Genomic DNA, 18591 nt, shown 5'->3' with positions numbered 1-18591 from the left:
AAACAAAAAATAACCAGAGCTACCAGAAAACTGAACTGCATGGAAGTCCAACAACAAAGTAGTTAAAGAAGAAATTTATCCAGACTGGTAGGAGGGGCGGAGAGGGTATGGGGCAGGCGGCAGCTGGAGGATCAGGATGGGTCAGGCAGCAGCTGGTAGAGTGGGCAGTCCCACATTTGTGAGCAAATAAACCAGGAGGAACAACTGGGGAGCAAGACAGACCGCACAACCCAGGGCCCAGCACAGGGAAATAAAGCCTCAAAACCGCTGACTGAAAAAACCTGTGGGGGTTGACACAGCAGGAGAAACTCCCAGCCTCACAGGAGAGTTCACTGGAGAGACCCACAGGGTCCTAGAACATAGACAAAACTACCCATCCATGAATCAGCACCAGAAAGGCCAAATTTGCTTGTGGGTACCAGAGGAACTTACCGAAGGCTAGCCGAGAGCTGAACAAGTGGAATTGTTTCCCTTGTGACTCCTCCCCCATATACAGTGCCACAACACAGTGATATGGGTTGTCCTGCCCCTGCAAATAACTAAGGCTCTGCACCTTAGAACATAGCAGGTACACCAAGACATAAATATATTGCCCAAATAACAGAATGGATGCAGAGTTGAAAACACTTGTAATCAGGATGCTCACAGAAATAAGGTTGAGTATGGTCATGAAACAGAGGAAAAACTGAAGTGAAATAAAGGAAAGTGTTCAGGGAACCAACAGTGAAGGGAAAAAAACCAGGACTCATATCAATGATTTGGAGCAGAAGGAAAATATAAACATTCAACTAGAAAAGAATGAAGAAACAAGAATTCAAAAAAAAAAAAAATGAGGAGAGGCTTAGGAACCTCCAGGACAACTTAAAACATTCTAACATCTGAACTATAAGGGTGCCAGAAGAAGAGGAAGAGCAATAAAATGAAAATGTATTTGAAAACAAAACGGAGAACTTCCCCAATCTGGCAAAGGAAATAGACCCCCAGGACATCCAGGAAGCTCAGAGAGTCCCAAAAAAGTTTAACCCAAGGAAGCACACACCAAGGCACATCAGAATCACATTACCCAAGATTGAAGATAAGGAGAAAATCTTAAAAGCAGCAAGAGCAAAGGAGACAGTTGCCTACAAAGGAGTTCCCATAAAACTAGCAGCTGATTTCTCAAAAGAAACCTTACATGCAAGAAGGGGCTGGAAGGAAGTATTCCAAGTCATGAAAGGCAAAGACCTACATCCAAGATTACTCTAAGCAAAGCTATCATTTAGAATCGGAGGACAGATAAAGTACTTTCTAGATAAGGTCAAGTTAAAGGAGTTCATCATCACCAAGCCCTTATTATATGAAATGTTAAAGGAACTTATCTAAGATAAAGAAAATGATCAAAACTATGGACAGTAAAATGACAACAAGCTCACAACTATCAACAACTGAACGTAAAACAAAAACAAAAATGAAAACAAAAAAACAAACTAAGCAAACAACTAGAACAGGAACAGATTAACAAAATTAGAGATCACATGGAGGGTTATCAGTGGGGACGAGGATGGAGAACAGGGGAAAAGGTACACAGAGTAAGAAGCATAAATGGTAGGTGCACAATAGACAGGAGAAGGTTAAGAATAGCATGGGAAATGGAGAAGCCAAAGAACTTATAAGTACAACCCATGGATATGGAGTAAGGTAGGGCAATGATGGTGGGAGGTGGGTGTACATGGAGGAGGGGAATAGAGGAGAGAAAAATTGGGACAACTGTATTAGCATAATCAATAAAATAGTCATAAATAAATAAATAAATAAGATTAAAATGCTGATGTGGGTTGACTGAAAGTGTAATCTTCCAATAAAAATAAAAGTTGAGACATCCTAAAAAAACAAACAACTAAGCAAACAACTAGAACAGGAATAGAATCATAGAAATGGAAATCATTTGGAGAGTTATCAGCTGGGAGGAGGGAGGGGGAGAATGGAGGAAAAGGTATAGAAATTTAGAAGTAAAATTAGGTAGGTACAGAATACACAGGGATATGTTAAGTACAATATAGGCAATGAAGAAGCCAAAGAACTTACATGCACAACCCATATACGACGTAAGAGGGGGGAATCATAGGAGAGTAGGGAGAAACTAGGCAGAGGGGGGCAGAAGAGGTTAAAATTGGGACAAATGTAATAGCACAATCATTATACTTAAAACTAAACAAAAAAGGAACAGTACAGGAAATGGAGTAGCAAAAGAACTTACATTCATGACCCATGATATGAACTAAGAGGGTAGATTGCCAGAGATAGTATGGGGTGCTGGGTGGAGGGGTATAATGGGAGAAAATTGGAACTGTAATAGAATAATCAAAATCTATTAAAATTGAAAAGTAAAATTCTTACCACTAATATGTATACTGTATTTTTTAAATGTTATTATTTATTTTTAGAGGGGAAGGGAAAGAGATAGAGGGAGAGAAACATCAATGTGTGGTTGTCTCTGATGCACCCCCTACTGGGGACCTGGCCCTCAACCCAAGCATATGCCCTGACTAGGAATCGAACCAGGGATCCTTTGTTTCAAAGGCTGGCACTCAATCCACTGAACCACACCAGCCAGGGCTGTACACTGTATTTTTAATTTATCTTTAGTTATATTTCTTTTCTCAAATCTTGTGTTGCACATTAGTATGAATTTTCTCCCCTATTTTACTGAATAGATTTGCCAAATGACTACCCACTTTATTTGCAGTTTCAAATACAGTCTTTATCTCCCATTTAGGGAGGGTGCTAAGTCATTAATTTCCAAGTTTTGTTTTTGGTTTGTGGTTTACCTATCTAGTATTGACTGCCATTGCTTTGCTTTGCATTTCCCTAACATGGTTTTGAAAATTTATTCTTGACTTCCAGTAAGTTTTTACTTTTCAATTACAGTTGACATACAATATTATATTAGCTTCAGGTGTACAACCCAGTGATTAGACATTATAGAAATTACTAAATGATCACCTGAATTAATCTAATACTCATCTAGCACCATACAGTTATAACAATTTTATTGACTATACTATAATCCATATACTTTACATCCCTGTTATTCTTCTTACTACAATTTGTACTTCTTAATCCTTTCACCATTATCACCCATCACCCACCCCAGCCCCAAGGTGGCAACTGACAAAATGTTTTCTGTATCAGTGAGTCTGTTTCAGTTTTGCTTGTTGGTTTGTTTTTTAGATTCCACATATAAGTGAAATCATCTGGCATTGCCTTTCTCTAACTCATTTCACTCAGCTAATACCTTTTAAGCCCATCCATGTTGTTGCAGATGGAAAGATTTCATTCTTTTTATAACTGAGTAATATTCCATTATGTATATGCACTACTTCTTTATATGTTCATCTATTGATAGAGACTTAACTGACTTCCACATATTGGCTATTATAAATAATACTGCATGTGAATACAGTAAAAATACATATGAATGTATCTACCATTCCAATTTAGTGTTTTGGATTTAAAATACTCAGAGTGGAATTGCTGGTGCCTCCTTTGTGTTTTTCTACATAGCCTTTCTTTTAAAGTCCATTTTGTTTGGTATAATTATTGCTACCCAAGATTGATTTGTTTGTGTGTTTGTTTCCACTTTCATGAAACACCTTTTTCATTTATTTATTTTTAATTTATTTTTAATATATTTTATTGATTATGCTATTACAGTTGTCCCCTTTCCCCCTTCACTCCCCTCTACCCTGTATACCCTCTCCCACCCACTCCCCCCCCTTTAGTTCATGTCCATGTCATACTTATAAGTTCTTCAGCTTCTACATTTCCCATACTATTCTTACCCTCCCCCTGTCTATTTCCTACCTACAATCTATGCTACTTATTCTCTGTACATTTTCCCCCTCTCTCCTCCTCCCACTCCCCTGATGCTAACCCTCCATGTGATCTCCATTTCTGTGGTTCTGTTCCTCTTCTATTTCTTTGCTTAGTTTCTTTTGGTTTTGCTTTAGGTGTGGTTGTTAATAATTGTGAGTGTGCTATCATTTTACTATACATGTTTTTTTTTTAATCTTCATTTCTTAGATAAGTCCCTTTAACATTTCATAAAATGAGGGCTTGGTGATGATGAACTCCTTTAACTTGACCTTATCTGAGCACTTTATCTGCCCTTCCATTCTAAATAAAAGCTTTGATGGATAGAGTAATCTGGGATGTAGGTCCTTGTCTTTCATGACTTGGAATACTTCTTTCCAGCCCCTTCTTGCCTATAAGGTCTCTTTTGGGAAAGCAGCTGACAGTCTGATGGGAACTCCTTTGTAGGTTACTGTCCCCTTATCTCTTGCTGCTTCTAGGATTCTCTCCTTCATTTTTACCTTGGCTAATGTAATTATGATGTGCCTTGGTGTGTTTCTTCTTGGGTCCAACTTCTTTGGGACTCTCTGAGCTTCTTGGACTTCCTGGAAGACTATTTCCTTTGCCAGAATGGGGAAGTTCTCCTTTATTATTTGTTCAAATACATTTCAGTCTGTTGCTCTAGCTCTTCCCCTTCTGATACCCCTATAATTCGGATGTTGGAATGTTTAAAGATGTCCTGGAGGTTCCTAAGCTTCTCCTCATTTTTTTGAACTCTTATTTCTCCTGTTTGGTTTTTTCTTTCTTCCTTCTGGTCCACTTTATTGTTTTCAGTCCCAGTGTCCTTCCCATCACTATTGGTTTCCTGTGCATTTTCCTTCATTTCTTTTATAGTAACTTGCATTTTCTAATCTAATTTGTGACCAAAATCAACCAATTCTGTGAGCTTCCTGATCACCAGTGTTTTGAACTGTGCATCTGATAGGTTAGCTATCTCTTGGTCGCTCAAAAGGATGAGTTCTGGGGCACTATTTGTGCTTCTTTTTGAGCCATCTCTCTCTCTCTCTCTTTTTTTTTGGTCTGGTTGCTCCTGTTACAGTGAGGGGTGGAGCCTTAGGTGTTCACCAGGGCTGGGCACCCCAGTTGCTAGAGTGATGTTGTATGTGAGAGCGGGGTTGAGAGGGAACAATGGCAGTAGCTCTGTTTTCCGTGGGACCTCAGTCCCTTCCCTGGGATCCTTGGTTGCACGCCCTGCCCTGCTCCACAATTGCCACCTCACTGGGTCTGCCAGCTGCCGCTTGCGTACTCAGGGTCCACCCACTTGCACACCCCGGATGCTTTACGCTCTCCCATTAGCCTTTTGTGTCCAATTCTCCCTGTTCTCTGCGCCGCGACCCTGCACCCGGTTGCTCGTCTCCACCTCTCCTACCAGTCTGGATGAACGGGTCTATTTCAACTTCTTGGCTGTCCGACTTCCATTTAGATAAATTTTCTATCAGTTCTGGGTGAAATTCTGCCTCTAAATTGTTGTTGTCCCAATCTTGGTTGTGCATGGAGAGATGGTGCGTCCACCTATGCCTCCATCTTGCTGGAAGTCCTCTCATGAAACATTTTCTCAACCCTTTACTTTCAGTCTGTGTCTTTTAATCAAAAGTCTGTGTCTTTTTGACAGCATATTGCACAGTGTTGTTGTGTTATCCATTCACTCTAAATATGTCTTGGAGTATTTAATCCATTTGCAGTTAAAGTAATTGTTGATAAATATGTATTTATCACTATTTTATTATTCATATTATTTTACCTAGGACAAAGAAAAGGCAGTACGGGCATCACCTAGCAGCTTGTTAGATATTTCGAATCAGGCCTTGAATCAGAATCTGCATTTTAACAACTCTGTGAAGCACTATGAGTCATTTTAATGACCCCCTCTCTTGCAACATCCCTTATGTTTTTTCACCCAGCCCCCAAATGCCTACCATCTGGAAACTATCAAAATGTTCTCTATATCCATGTGTCTGTTTCAGTTCTGCTTATCCATTTATTTTGTCTTTTAGATTCCATAGATATGTGAAATCATCTAGCATTTGCCTTCTTCTGATTCATGTCACTTAGCACAATACCCTCTAGGTCCGTCCATGTTGTTGCAGATGGTAAGATTTCATTGTTTTTTTTGTTTGTTTGTTTGTTTTTTTGTTGTTGTTGTTTTTATGGCTGAGTAATATTCCATTGTAAACATGCACCACTTCTTTATCCATTCATCTGTTGATGGGCACTTAAGTTGCTTCCACATACTGGCTATTGTAAATAACACTGCAATGAACATATAAAGGTATGTCTTTTCAATTTAGTGTTTTAGGTTTCTTTGAATAAAGACCCAGAAGTAGAAATGCTGGCTCCTTCTTTCTCTCTTGTTACATAGCCTGTGTTTTAAAGTCTATTTTGTCTGGTGTAAGTATTGCTACCCCAGTAATTATTTGTTAGTTCCCATTTTCATGAAATGTATTTTTCCAGCCCTTTACTTTCAGTCAGAGTGTGTCTTCTGATCTGAAGTGAGTCTCTTGTAGGCAACATGTGTAGGGGTCTTCTTTTGTTATCCATTCAGCCACCATATGCCTTTTGGTTGGAGCATTAATTTGCACTTCAAATAAGTGCTAAAATATATTTACTGCCATTTTATATTCATATCCATCCCTCCTCCAACACCTCCGCTCCAATTCACCCTCACCCTCATGTCCAACTTCTTCTTAAAGAAGACTAACATTTCTTATAATACTGGTTCACTAGTGATGAAGTCCTTTAGCTTTTTTTGTGTCTGGAAAGCTCTTTTTCAGTACCTCAATTCTAAATGATAGCTTTCCTAGGTAGAGTAATATTGGTTATAAGTCCTTGCTTTTCATCATTTTGAATGTTTCTTGTCAATCCCATTTGGCCTGCAATGTTTCTGTTCTGAAATCAGCTTACACTCTTATGGGTGCACCCCTGTAGGTAACTAACTGCTTTTCTCTTGCTGCTTTTAAGAGTGTCTCTTTGTCATTAACCTTCAGCATTTTAATTATGATGTGTCTTGCTGAGGGCCTCTTTGGGTTCATCTTCTTTGGGACTCTCTGTGCTCCCGGGACTTGCATGTGTACTTCCTTTACCAGGTTAGTAAAGCTTTCCATCATTACTATTTTGCATAGGTTTTCAATTCATTGCTTTCTCTCTTCACCTTCTGGTACCCACATAAAGCAAAAGTTGGTACACTTAAAGTTGTCCAAGAAACTCCTTAACTATCCTCATTTATTCTGGATTCCTTTTCTTTTTGCTGTACTGTTTGGGTGTTTTCTGCTTCCTTTATCTTCCAAATCTTTGACTTGATCCTCTTTTTTCATCTAATGTACTGATGCTTCCCTGTAATGTATTCTTCATTTCCGTCATTATAGTCTTCATTTCTGACTAGTTCTTTTTTATGTTTCCTACCCCTTTGTTGAAGTTCTCACTGAGTTCCACTACTCTTCCCATAAGTTTATTGACCATCCTTATAACCAGTGTTTTTAACTATGCATCTAGTAAATTCATTGTCTTCACTTTGTTTAGTTCTTCTTCTGAAGTTTTGTTCTATTGTTTCATTTGGCACATGTTTGTCTCCTCATTTTGGATGCCTCCCTATGTTCGTTTCTATGTATTAGGTAGAGCTGCTCTACCAAGAGCTGGCTTGGTAGAATGACATCGTGTAGTAGGTGTCCCATGAGGGTCAAGTGGCACAGCATCCCCATTCACCTGACCTAGGCACTCCACGTATTCCCTTTGTGTGATCTGTGCACCCACCTCTTGTAGCTGAGTCATGATTGCTGCTGGCATCTCAGTGGGAGGGATTTACCCCTGCACCAACTGGTTTCAAGGATGAGCTGCGAACACTGTGGACAATCAGCTGTGCCACAGAGTGGGACTTATTTCGGTGGGGCTGTGGTGCCTGCTGAGTCTGACCTTTGAGTGTGTAACTTGTGGAAGAGGTTGGGTGGTGCTTCAAAATGGTCTGAAGCTGTCCACTGGATGCGCTGGCTCTGAGGCCTCCCAGAAGGTGCAGCCAAGATCACCCTCCACTGCACCCTGCCTATGGCCAACTGGCATGAGGCCTACCTGCAGATGGCTACTACTCGTGCTGGGCTTGGAAGTGCCCAGGAGTGGTCAAGTTGTGAAATAAAGCCTGCTGCTAGTGCCTGGGATTATTTTCCCTCACATTCTACTAATAGTTTGGAATGACTATAACTATAACAGTTGCGTCCAAGTCAGTAAGGCCCATGAGGGCAGGGCCAGGTTTAGTTGACAGTCTCTGAGTCCTCTGTGCCTGACTAACATACAGGTGGCTCCTAATGAGCATTTATTTAAAAAATTTTAAATTAGCTATAGAATATAAATAGCAAGTCTTTCTCTAAGAAACTCATTTGTTCTTCTTTTCTCTCAATATTTTTAAAAATATATTATTTATTTATTTTTAGAGAGAGGGAGGGAGAGAAACATCAATGTGTGATTGCCTCTGGCATGCCTCCTACTGGGCACCTGGCCTTCAAGCCAGGAATGTGCCTGACTGGGAATCGAACTGGCAACACTTTGGTTCACAGGCTGGCACTCAATCCACTGAGCAACACCAGCCAGGGCTCAATGTATTTTTTTAATTTTGAAAATTACTTCATTTTAGAGAAAGGGGAAGAAAGGCAGAAAAAGAGGAAGAGAAACATCGGTGTGAGAGAGAAACATCAGAGCCCACAATCCAGGCATGTACCCTGACCAGGAATGAACTGGCAACCTTTTGGTTTGCAGGAGGATGCCCAACCAACTGAGCCATGCCAACCAGAGTTCCTAATCTTTATTTTTATATACCATTACCCACCTTGTTGACTATACTCCCAGCCGAATTTCCTTGAGTCACTTAATGCTTGTCCCAAAAGGGCAGCTTGATGCATCAGCTTCTTAGGAACACAACCTACATTTACACAAGTACCACCAAGACCTTGGAAAGAAAATAATAGTTTTAATGTTTCATGTGTGTGTTTACACATATGAAGAGTTTGTGTTATTAAAACATAGAAATGACAACTGGTTGTGGGATTAATATCATATGCCACAATAACATGCAAATGGTTAATCCAAAGTTTGTGAAGGAGGCTCAAGGATAAGCAAAAATGTGGATGTGCATTTGAACAGCTTTATAGAGACAATGTCCAAAACTTTCATTTCAGTCTGACCTACAAAGGGATCAGACCGAAGACCAGAACCCCAGCTTCTTGCCTTTACTCTTTGTAAGTCTGACTCCTCTGATCCAGTAGGTCCACTGCAAGGTAAATTATCTTTACTAATATGAAATTCTTGACTATAATTTTTTTAGTAAGTTTAAATTTTTAAAAATGATCTTCATATTGTGGCAGATTTCTGGCAATAGAACCTCAAGCTGGTTAACTAAGGAAAATTTATAGAGAAATTGTTTCTGGGGTGTGGGCAGGAAAAGCAAGGTGGATAGCACAATAGTAATAACTACTAACAGTGGCTCATCACCAATCCTGCAGGAAGGGGCAAGCACACTACATAGGTGCCTCAGACCAAAGAGGGATGGCATGACAAAGGCTGTGGCCTTCCATAGGGGAATGGAGCCAGCTTACAGCAACTAGTACAGAGGAATCCAGGAGAATGAAGACTCCCAGCTCCATTTTCCTCCCTCATTCTGTTCTCCTCCTATTATCCCAACTGTCCAAGCCCAACCAGAAGTCAGAGGGCAAGACTACCTATCAATTCGCCAGCCTTCTGGGACATTAGCAGGGTAGAGACAATGAAGAATGGATTTGAAGCATAAAATCTAGTGTTCCAGTTTACAGTGAAAAGAACATGGAAGGGTGTGCACTCTCATCTACAGCAAAGTCACAGGGCTGGAAGCTCACTGTATACTTTATTAAACTGACTTGGAATGATCACACACACTAATTCAAACTGACCATCATGCAGACTTAAAATCAGTTATAAAATCAACACAGAAACACACACAAAAATGTTAGAGCAAACTTAAATGAGTATGACACACTACAACCACAACAATGTGAAAATATTCATTCATGAGTGCAAAAATTATTATGGCAAAAGTGTTGGAATACTAGGTCGTGAATTTTTTTTTGGCAAGATCTTCCTCAATTATTTTTATGCTATCTTTCTAAATCAGCACTTGTTAACTATACAATAGTCTCAGGCCAGTTACCTCACTGCACCTATGAAACAGGCTAGTTATTGATCCTGAAATTGTTGTGAGGATTAAATGAGATTAAACAAGCCAAAAATGTATGTAAAGAGCAGAGAACAACAAAGAACACCTTACCCCAAGATGTACCCTGAGGTGATGGGACCACAAAATCTAGCACCATCACTTTCTTTCCCAAAATGGCAGCTTCCTAAAAAAAAAAAAAAAAGCCACATATAAAGATCTTGTCACTTTCCTGACACTCCCTAATTTTCCTATTCCCGAAATAAAAAGGCTGTTTGTATCATAACAGTTTTTTCTCTTTATTAAACTAGCTATTATAATAAAATCTTAAGACTGCAGCATCAAAATGGGCTTTTTGTTTAAGTAGCAGAAGAAATTTTTATGGTAATCATCAGGGAAATTGTAGTTTCATTTATTTCATACCTGAGCACATGCAAGGCCACCAGAACCACCACCAATGACAATGAGGTCATAATCATATGCTGAATTTTCCTGAAGAAGCTTCTGTAATAAACCACTCTGATGTGCCTATAGTTTAATAAAAGGAGAGAATATGGTATGACTTATTTTAAAATTGTTTATTTTTATCCTATGTTTAATCAGTATGGTTTTCTTTTATAAAATCTTAAAAACAATCTATAATTTTCATGTAAATTGGAATTGTACATCTATCTGAATAGTATTCAGATAAGATCCAACTAGTTGGACTATATGCCAAAGTACATGTTTGTTCATGTACTCCCAATAGGCAGGAATGTTCATGACTGATAGGTCATGACTGATAGGTCATGACTTTATATCTATCAGATGAGGTCCTTTTCCTTGAGCTAATCATTAAAATGTCATATCCAAGTGCAAAAAAACAGCCAAATACCACTTTTCAATATCCTCTGTACTTTCTTCACCTGTGCTATGTGCTAGGCTTCCTTTTGAAAACAATTCTTATGCATCACCAGCAGGAAATGCACTTCAAATTTTTTCATGGTTTCTCATAAACTGATCTAAACTTTGCAGCTTACTGATAAATTTCCTATACAACACAAACATTTTGCTTTTTCTTTCAGCAATGGTCATGAGCCTGACTGCACTATATTCTCTTGTTCACTTGGCTCTCCTTGTGATCAGAAGTAGCTTAGCTGAAGTTAGAGGTTCGATATATGATTTAGTAATAGTTTTCTTTATAAGTAATCAGTTGCTCAAACCCATTATGTTGGCTTTAGAAATGCCAGCTGGGAACCAGCTCATCCCAGGAAGCACAACGGAAATGCTATGAAACTATAGGACTCAACAGATGGCATGTGGCCCACTGGAAGATGGATGCCTACAGAGGCTTCTGGCACATTCTAAACAGGACTCCTTTGGCCTCCTTACTTTTAGGTGCCATTAAAGAAATTTGTCTCCTAAGCATCTGTCATCCAAGGAAACACCTTTCAGTCTTCAAATAAAATGAATATCTCTACAGCACCAGATTTACCCTGTTACTATTTTCTACATTGGGATTGGCAAGACAAGCCCTCCTAAAGGTGTTTAGGAACTATAATTATAGTACTTCCACCTTGTGAATTAAGTTATACCTTCTAGGACAAATAAAGCAGACTGTCACTGGATAACGACTCTAATTATAGATTAACATATAATGCAGATAATCTGTTTTCCCCCATGAAAAACAATTCTTAATTAAAATTTCAGCTATAAATATTTAATCAATCACTGATTACTATCATTTGCATATATATATAAAGGATACAAGAGAGCAGAATTTTAATAAAAGTAAATAACTAGTTATAAAATAAGAACCGTACTTAGTAAAGATCAGTTTTTATTTATCACTACTTGACTGATTCCTGTTCATTACCGTACTTTAGGAGTCAAAAATTAAAAGTCCACGGGCCTTTGCAAAGCTCCCAGGATTAGTAGCCTTAACAGGAACTCTACTTACCACAGCCTAAAATGTTAGCATTGACCTTATTTTGCTAAACCTAAAAGAGAGAAGAGCCATTGTTTCTCTTCCCATCAGGAACAAGAGACCAAGGTCTCCAGTGTGGCCCACCTGGTGTCTGTCAAATTCACTCAAAACCTTCTGAAGTCTGAGCTGGTAGAAAAGCTATTTTCCATCAAAGTAATCAAGATTGAATTTATTTTGTGTATGGTATAAGTTACTAGTTGAGTCTCATTGGTGGATAAAAGATTTAAATATAAGTCATGACACCATTAAAGTCCTAGAGGACAACACAGGCAGGAAAAACTCAGATATTCCATACAGCAATATTTTCACTGATATGTCCCCTAGAGCAAGGGACACAAAGGGAAGAATAAACAAATGGGATCTAATAAAAATAAAAAGCTTCTGCATAGCTAAAGAAAATAGCATTAAAATGAAAAGAGAACCAACCGTATGGGAAAACATATTTGCCAATGATACCTCAGACAAGGGTTTGATCTCCAAAATATATAAACAACTCACATGACACCATTTTAAGAAGATGAGCAACCTAACTAAAAAATGGGCAAAGGACTTGAACAGACACTTCTCCAAGGAGGACATACAGAGGGTCCAGAGACATATAAAAGGAAGTTCAGTATCACTAGACATCAGAGAGATGCAAATTAAAACCACAATGAGATACTATTTCACACTAGTCAGAATGGCTATCATAAACAAAGCAACAAACAACAAGTGTTGGAGACGTTGTAGAGAAAAGGGAACCCTAGTGCACTGTTGGGATTGCAGACTGGTACGACCACTATGGAAAACAGTATGAAATTTTCTCAGAAAACTGAAAATGGAACTGCCTTTTGACCCAGCAATTCCACTGCTAGGATTATATCCTAAGGATCCTGAACACCAATCCAAAAGAACTTATGCACCCCAATGTTCATAGCAGCACAATTTACAAGAGTCAAGTTCTGGAAGCAACCTAGGTGCCCATCAGTAAATGAACGCATCAAAAAACTATGGTACATTTACACAATGGAATTCTTTTTTAAAAAATATATTTTATTGATTATGCTATTACAGTTGTCCCATTCCCCCCCTTCACTCCCCTCCACCCTGCACACCCTCTCCCACCCACATTCCCTGCCTTTAGTTCATGTCCATGTGTCATAAGTTCTTTAGCTTCTATATTTCCCATACTATTCTTACCCTCTCCCTATTTCCTACCTACCATCTATGCTACTTATTCTCTATACCTTTTCCTCCCTCTCTATCTTCTCCCACTCCCCTGTTGATAATCTTCCATGTGATCTCCATTTCTGTGGTTCTGTTCCTGTTCTAGTTGATTGCTTAGTTTGTTTTTGTTATAGGTGTGGTTGTTAATAATTGTGAGTGTGCTATCATTTTACTATACATGTTTTTTATCTTCTTTTTCCTAGTTAAGTCCCTTTACCATTTCATATAATAAGGGCTTGGTGATGATGAACTCCTTTAACTTGACCTTATATGGGAAGCACTTGATCTGCCCTTCCATTCTAAATAAAAGCTTTGCTGGATAGAGCAATCTCGTATGTAGGCCCTTGCCTTTCATGACTTGGAATACTTCTTTCCAGACCCTTCTTGCCTATAAGGTCTCTTTTGAGAAATCAGCTGACAGTCTGATGGGAACTCCTTTGTAGGTTACTGTCCCCTTATCTCTTGCTGCTTCTAGGATTCTCTCCTTCATTTTTACCTAGGCTAATGTAATTATGATGTGCCTTGGTGTGTTCTTCCTTGGGTCCAACTTCTGTGGGATTCTCTGAGCTTCCTGGACTTCCTGGAAGTCTATTTCCTTTGCCAGATTGGGGAAGTTCTCCTTTGTTATTTGTTCAAGTAACTTTTCCACTTGTTGCTCTTCCTCTTCCCCTTCTAGTAACCCTATAATTCGGATGTTGGATCATTTATAGATGTCCTGGAGGTTCCTAAGCTTCTCCTCATTTTCTTGAATTCTTATTTCTCCATTCTTTTCTGTTTGGTTGTTTCTTTCTTCCTTTTGTTCCACTCTATTGGTTTGAGTCCCAGTTTCCTTCCCATCAGTATTGGTTTCCTGTGCATTTTCCTTCATTTCTCTTATCATAGCCTTCATTTTTTCATCTAATTTGTGACCAAATTCAACTAATTCTGAGAGCATCCTGATCACCAATGCTTTGAATTCCATCTGATAACTTGCCTATCTCTTGGTCGCTTGGTCTGATAGCTTGCCTATCTTTTGGTCGCTTAAAAGTATTGATTCTGGAATGTTGATTTGTACTTACATTTGAGCCATTTTTTTTTTTGGTCTTGTCATACCTGTTACATAGTGAGGGGTGGAACCTTAGGTGTTCTCCAGGGCAGGGCAACCCAGTCACTGGTTTGTGACATTGTATGTGGGGGCGGGGTCTGAGAGGAAACAATGGCGTTTGCTCCTCTGTCGTATTTCAGTCTCTTCTGCCACTTCCCCCATGCTAACTGGGCCTTTCTGGTGCTAATTCCTGTGTGGGTGGGCTTGTGTGTGTTCTAGGACCCTGTGGGTCTAACACACTCTCCTGTGAGGCTGGGAGTCTCTCCTGGCACCTCAACCCCCACAGGTGTTTTTAAATCAGTGTCCTGAGGTTCTATTTCCCAGCGCTGGGACCCTGGGTTGCGCAGTCTATCTCACTGCCCAATTTCACCTAGTGTATCTGTGCACGAATGTGGCCCAGACAGCCAGGAGCCTTGCATGCAGTGCCTCGCATCACAGTTGCCACCTCACTGGGTCCACCCACTGTGGTCTTGTGCTTGGGATGTTTTATGCACCCAGAATGCCTTATCCACCCGGGATGTGTTACACATCTAGTGCCAGTGCTTTTTGTGCCTTGACCCCTCTCCACCCAGCTGCTCAACTCCGCTCCTCCTACCTGTCTGGATGAATGTGTATATTTTAACTCCTTGGTTGTCCGACTTCCATACAGTTCAATTTTCTGTCAGATCTGGTTGTTATCTTGTTTCTAAATTGTTGCTGTCTTTATTTTGGTTGTGCAAGGAGGCAGAGTGTGTCTACCTATGCCTCCATCTTGGCCAGAAGTTACACAATGGAATCCTATGCAGTAGAAAGAAAGAAGGAGCTCCTACCCTTTGCGACAGCATGGATGGAACTGGAGAACATTATGCTAACTGAAATAAGCCATGCAGAGAAAGACAAATACTATATGATCTCACCATTAATAGGAACCTAATCAACAAAACAAACAAGCAAGCAAAGTGTAGGCAAAGACACTGAAATAGAACACAGGCTGACAGTGATCAGAAGGGAAAGGGGAGGGGACCATGGGGGAAAAGGGTGGAGGGTTTACAAGAACAATTTTAAAGGACATATGGATAACAACAAGGAGGGTTGGAAATAGGGGAGGGAGGTGGGGACGGCTGGGGTGGTAGAGAGGGGTGAGAGGAAAAGGCAGAAAACTGTACTTGAACAACAATAAAAAATAAATAAAAATAGTTTAAATTTTTAAAAAAGTAATCAAGATTTTCTGATAACCATCTTACACACTTTCCATCTTACAATTTCTAAAAAACTAATAGACTCCTAAAAACCATCCTATCCCCTTTGAAAGATATTTAAAAGCAAAACTTGAACAAACAGCATTAAAAATCATATACTAACATCATTACCTGGAAAGTTTGGTCACATCCACCCATATGTACTTTATTCACAAAAATATTGGGCACAGTTCTCTGATTAGTGATATCTGACAGCACTTCTTGAACACTGGCCCCATCATCTAAAGAATAAAACATTAAATATGTAAAAACATCAAAAAGGTTCCAAACTTTTGTGAGTCAAATGGAAGTGTTACAATACTCAAATGCTCCCATATACTCACCCATACAAAGCCAGTGTGTTATCTAACTTTATGAAATAATGACTTAAGAGGAGAAAACATCCAAGTTTTCAAGAGAAATCTTAGAAAATAAAGACAATCTACTAATTTCTTTTAAAATAAACCCTTCTAAATTAGATTTTGATATATAATTCAATGATAATGCCAGAAAAATAGGTAAGAATCCTCTTTAAAGATCAAATATGAAGATAAAATCTGCTTCAACAGTAATAATAATGAAAATATTTCCTACAGTTATATTTGGAAAAAAAATGTTTAATCCTTACACAAGGACACATTTTATTTTATTACTTCTAGATAGAAAGGAAGAGAAAGAGAAACATAAATGTGAAAGAGAAGCATCGATTGGCTGCCTCCTATATGCACCCAGATCAGGGACTGGTGCCCAGACCAGGGGTTGCATGTGCCTGCACCCAGATTGGGAAATTGAACCCACATGTTTTGCCTATGGGAGGACACTCCAATCGACTGAGCCACACCGACCAGGGCTGAAAAACCTTTATGATCATAATGCAAAATCTATCCTCTATCCCCCAAAATAAAACCAGGCCACAACTACTTAAGAGTATGTATTTTGTATACTCTTTAGAAAAGTCTCAAAGATTTAAGAACATTTCACTTATTAGGATGACTAAAAGGAGATGGTGAGGTCCCATGAAGGCAGACATAATTTTTTTTTTCCTGTTCAACACTGACAGCACTACAAATCCCAGCCCTACAAATACACATGCATATGTAAAGTGCTTGGTTCATATTAGATCAGTTAATGCATTTTTGACAAGAATTCAGAAGTATAAAGCTAAAAGACTGATGCTCTCTCCTACAATCAGGAAATAGAGGCAGATTCTTTTCATTTATTACAGCTTAATCTATTTTGCTAGAAGTTACAAAATACATCTGAAATGTCTGAAGTACTTCAATGTTAGCAGCTTATACATCTTCCTTCACTCCCCTCAAATAACAAAAATACATAAATAAAAAATCTACACCAAATTATCTGTCATGCAGAGGTTCCTTTTCAACATGGTTGAACCTAGATGAAAAAAGCTCATCTAACCTAAAGAGACAAGAGTAAATTGAAATGAACAAAGCAAATGAAAATAAGTCACTCTTGTTGATATTTATTACAACAACAGTACATACAAACCATTCCACTTACCATCCTGATCCAGTTCCAAGATTTTACATTCAACTCCCAAAGAAGAAAAGAGTTCTTTAACCTGTAACAAACATGTACTTAAGTTTTACTTTCACAAACATTCAACACAGTTATGAAATACAGACACAGTAATAAGGGAAGTCCAAAATAAATGTTCTTCAGAAATATGAGCTCTGGCCCATTTTCTTCCTCTATACATCTTCCCAGAATAATCTCAGCCCATCTCTTGCCCTCTTTTATGATTTGAATCCTCAATTTTCAACTCCATAACTTTTGTCCAAATCCCTTTTCTGAACTCAAGACAGTCAAAAATATTTCTTCACCTGAAATGTCCCCAGGCACCTCACATGCAACATGCCCAAAATAAAACTCATCTTTTTACCACATACCTTTTCTTCTTTCTGTATTTCCTTTCAACAGTCATTAAATCATTCAACAAATATTTATCCAACAAATACCTACTATGTTGTCAAGATATAATAGTAAACAAAATAAATCCATGTCCTCTAAGGGGAAACAGACAAATAAATTGGTAATTCACACTGCCACCATTCACCAATTGAATGAATAAGAAAACCCAGGTCCTTGCTATTCAAATAGAGGACAAAGAAAAGGCAGTATGGGAATCACCTAGCAGCTTGTTAGATATTTCGAATCAGGCCTTGAATCAGAATCTGCATTTTAACAACTCTGTGAAGCACTATGAGTCATTTTAATGACCCCCTCTCTTGCAACATCCCTTATGTTTTTTCACCCAGCCCCCAAATGCCTACCATCTGGAAACTATCAAAATGTTCTCTGTATCCATGTGTCTGTTTCAGTCTGCTTATCCATTTATTTTGTCTTTTAGATTCCATAGATATGTGAAATCATCTAGCATTTGCCTTCTTCTGATTCATGTCACTTAGCACAATACCCTCTAGGTCCATCCATGTTGTTGCAGATGGTAAGATTTCATTGTTTTTTTTTGTTTGTTTTTTGTTGTTGTTGTTTTTATGGCTGAGTAATATTCCATTGTAAACATGCACCACTTCTTTATCCATTCATCTGTTGATGGGCACTTAAGTTGCTTCCACATACTGGCTATTGTAAATAACACTGCAATGAACATATAAAGGTATGTCTTTTCAATTTAGTGTTTTAGGTTTCTTTGAATAAAGACCCAGAAGTAGAAATGCTGGCTCCTTCTTTCTCTCTTGTTACATAGCCTGTGTTTTAAAGTCTATTTTGTCTGGTGTAAGTATTGCTACCCCAGTAATTATTTGTTAGTTCCCATTTTCATGAAATGTATTTTTCCAGCCCTTTACTTTCAGTCAGAGTGTGTCTTCTGATCTGAAGTGAGTCTCTTGTAGGCAACATGTGTAGGGGTCTTCTTTTGTTATCCATTCAGCCACCATATGCCTTTTTGGTTGGAGCATTAATTTGCACTTCAAATAAGTGCTAAAATATATTTACTGCCATTTTATATTCATATCCATCCCTCCTCCAAACACCTCCGCCTCCAATTCACCCTCACCCTCATGTCCAACTTCTTCTTAAA

At 38.8% G+C, this 18591-nt stretch overlaps 1 protein-coding gene across 2 annotated transcripts in view; it reads right to left on the bottom strand.

Moving 5' to 3' along the window:
- Positions 1-18591, bottom strand: part of TXNRD3 (thioredoxin reductase 3) — a 77680-nt gene that overhangs the window by 35277 nt on the left and 23812 nt on the right. For both annotated transcript variants that reach the window (XM_045849646.1, XM_045849647.1), the window contains exons 2-6: positions 17052-17112; positions 15663-15772; positions 10481-10585; positions 10172-10244; positions 8702-8821 (exon numbers count right to left, since the gene is read on the bottom strand). In XM_045849646.1, the coding sequence (XP_045705602.1) occupies positions 8702-8821; positions 10172-10244; positions 10481-10585; positions 15663-15772; positions 17052-17112 (469 nt within the window). The remainder of the gene's footprint in view (positions 1-8701; positions 8822-10171; positions 10245-10480; positions 10586-15662; positions 15773-17051; positions 17113-18591) is intronic.

This window comes from Phyllostomus hastatus, unplaced genomic scaffold (genome assembly GCF_019186645.2).
Source record: "Phyllostomus hastatus isolate PE091 unplaced genomic scaffold, TTU_PhHast_1.1 phas_contig_80, whole genome shotgun sequence".
In the NCBI taxonomy this organism is placed as follows: Eukaryota; Metazoa; Chordata; class Mammalia; order Chiroptera; family Phyllostomidae; genus Phyllostomus; species Phyllostomus hastatus.
Note: the sequence above shows the minus strand (reverse complement) of the source record. Positions and strands in the feature narration are given on the sequence as shown.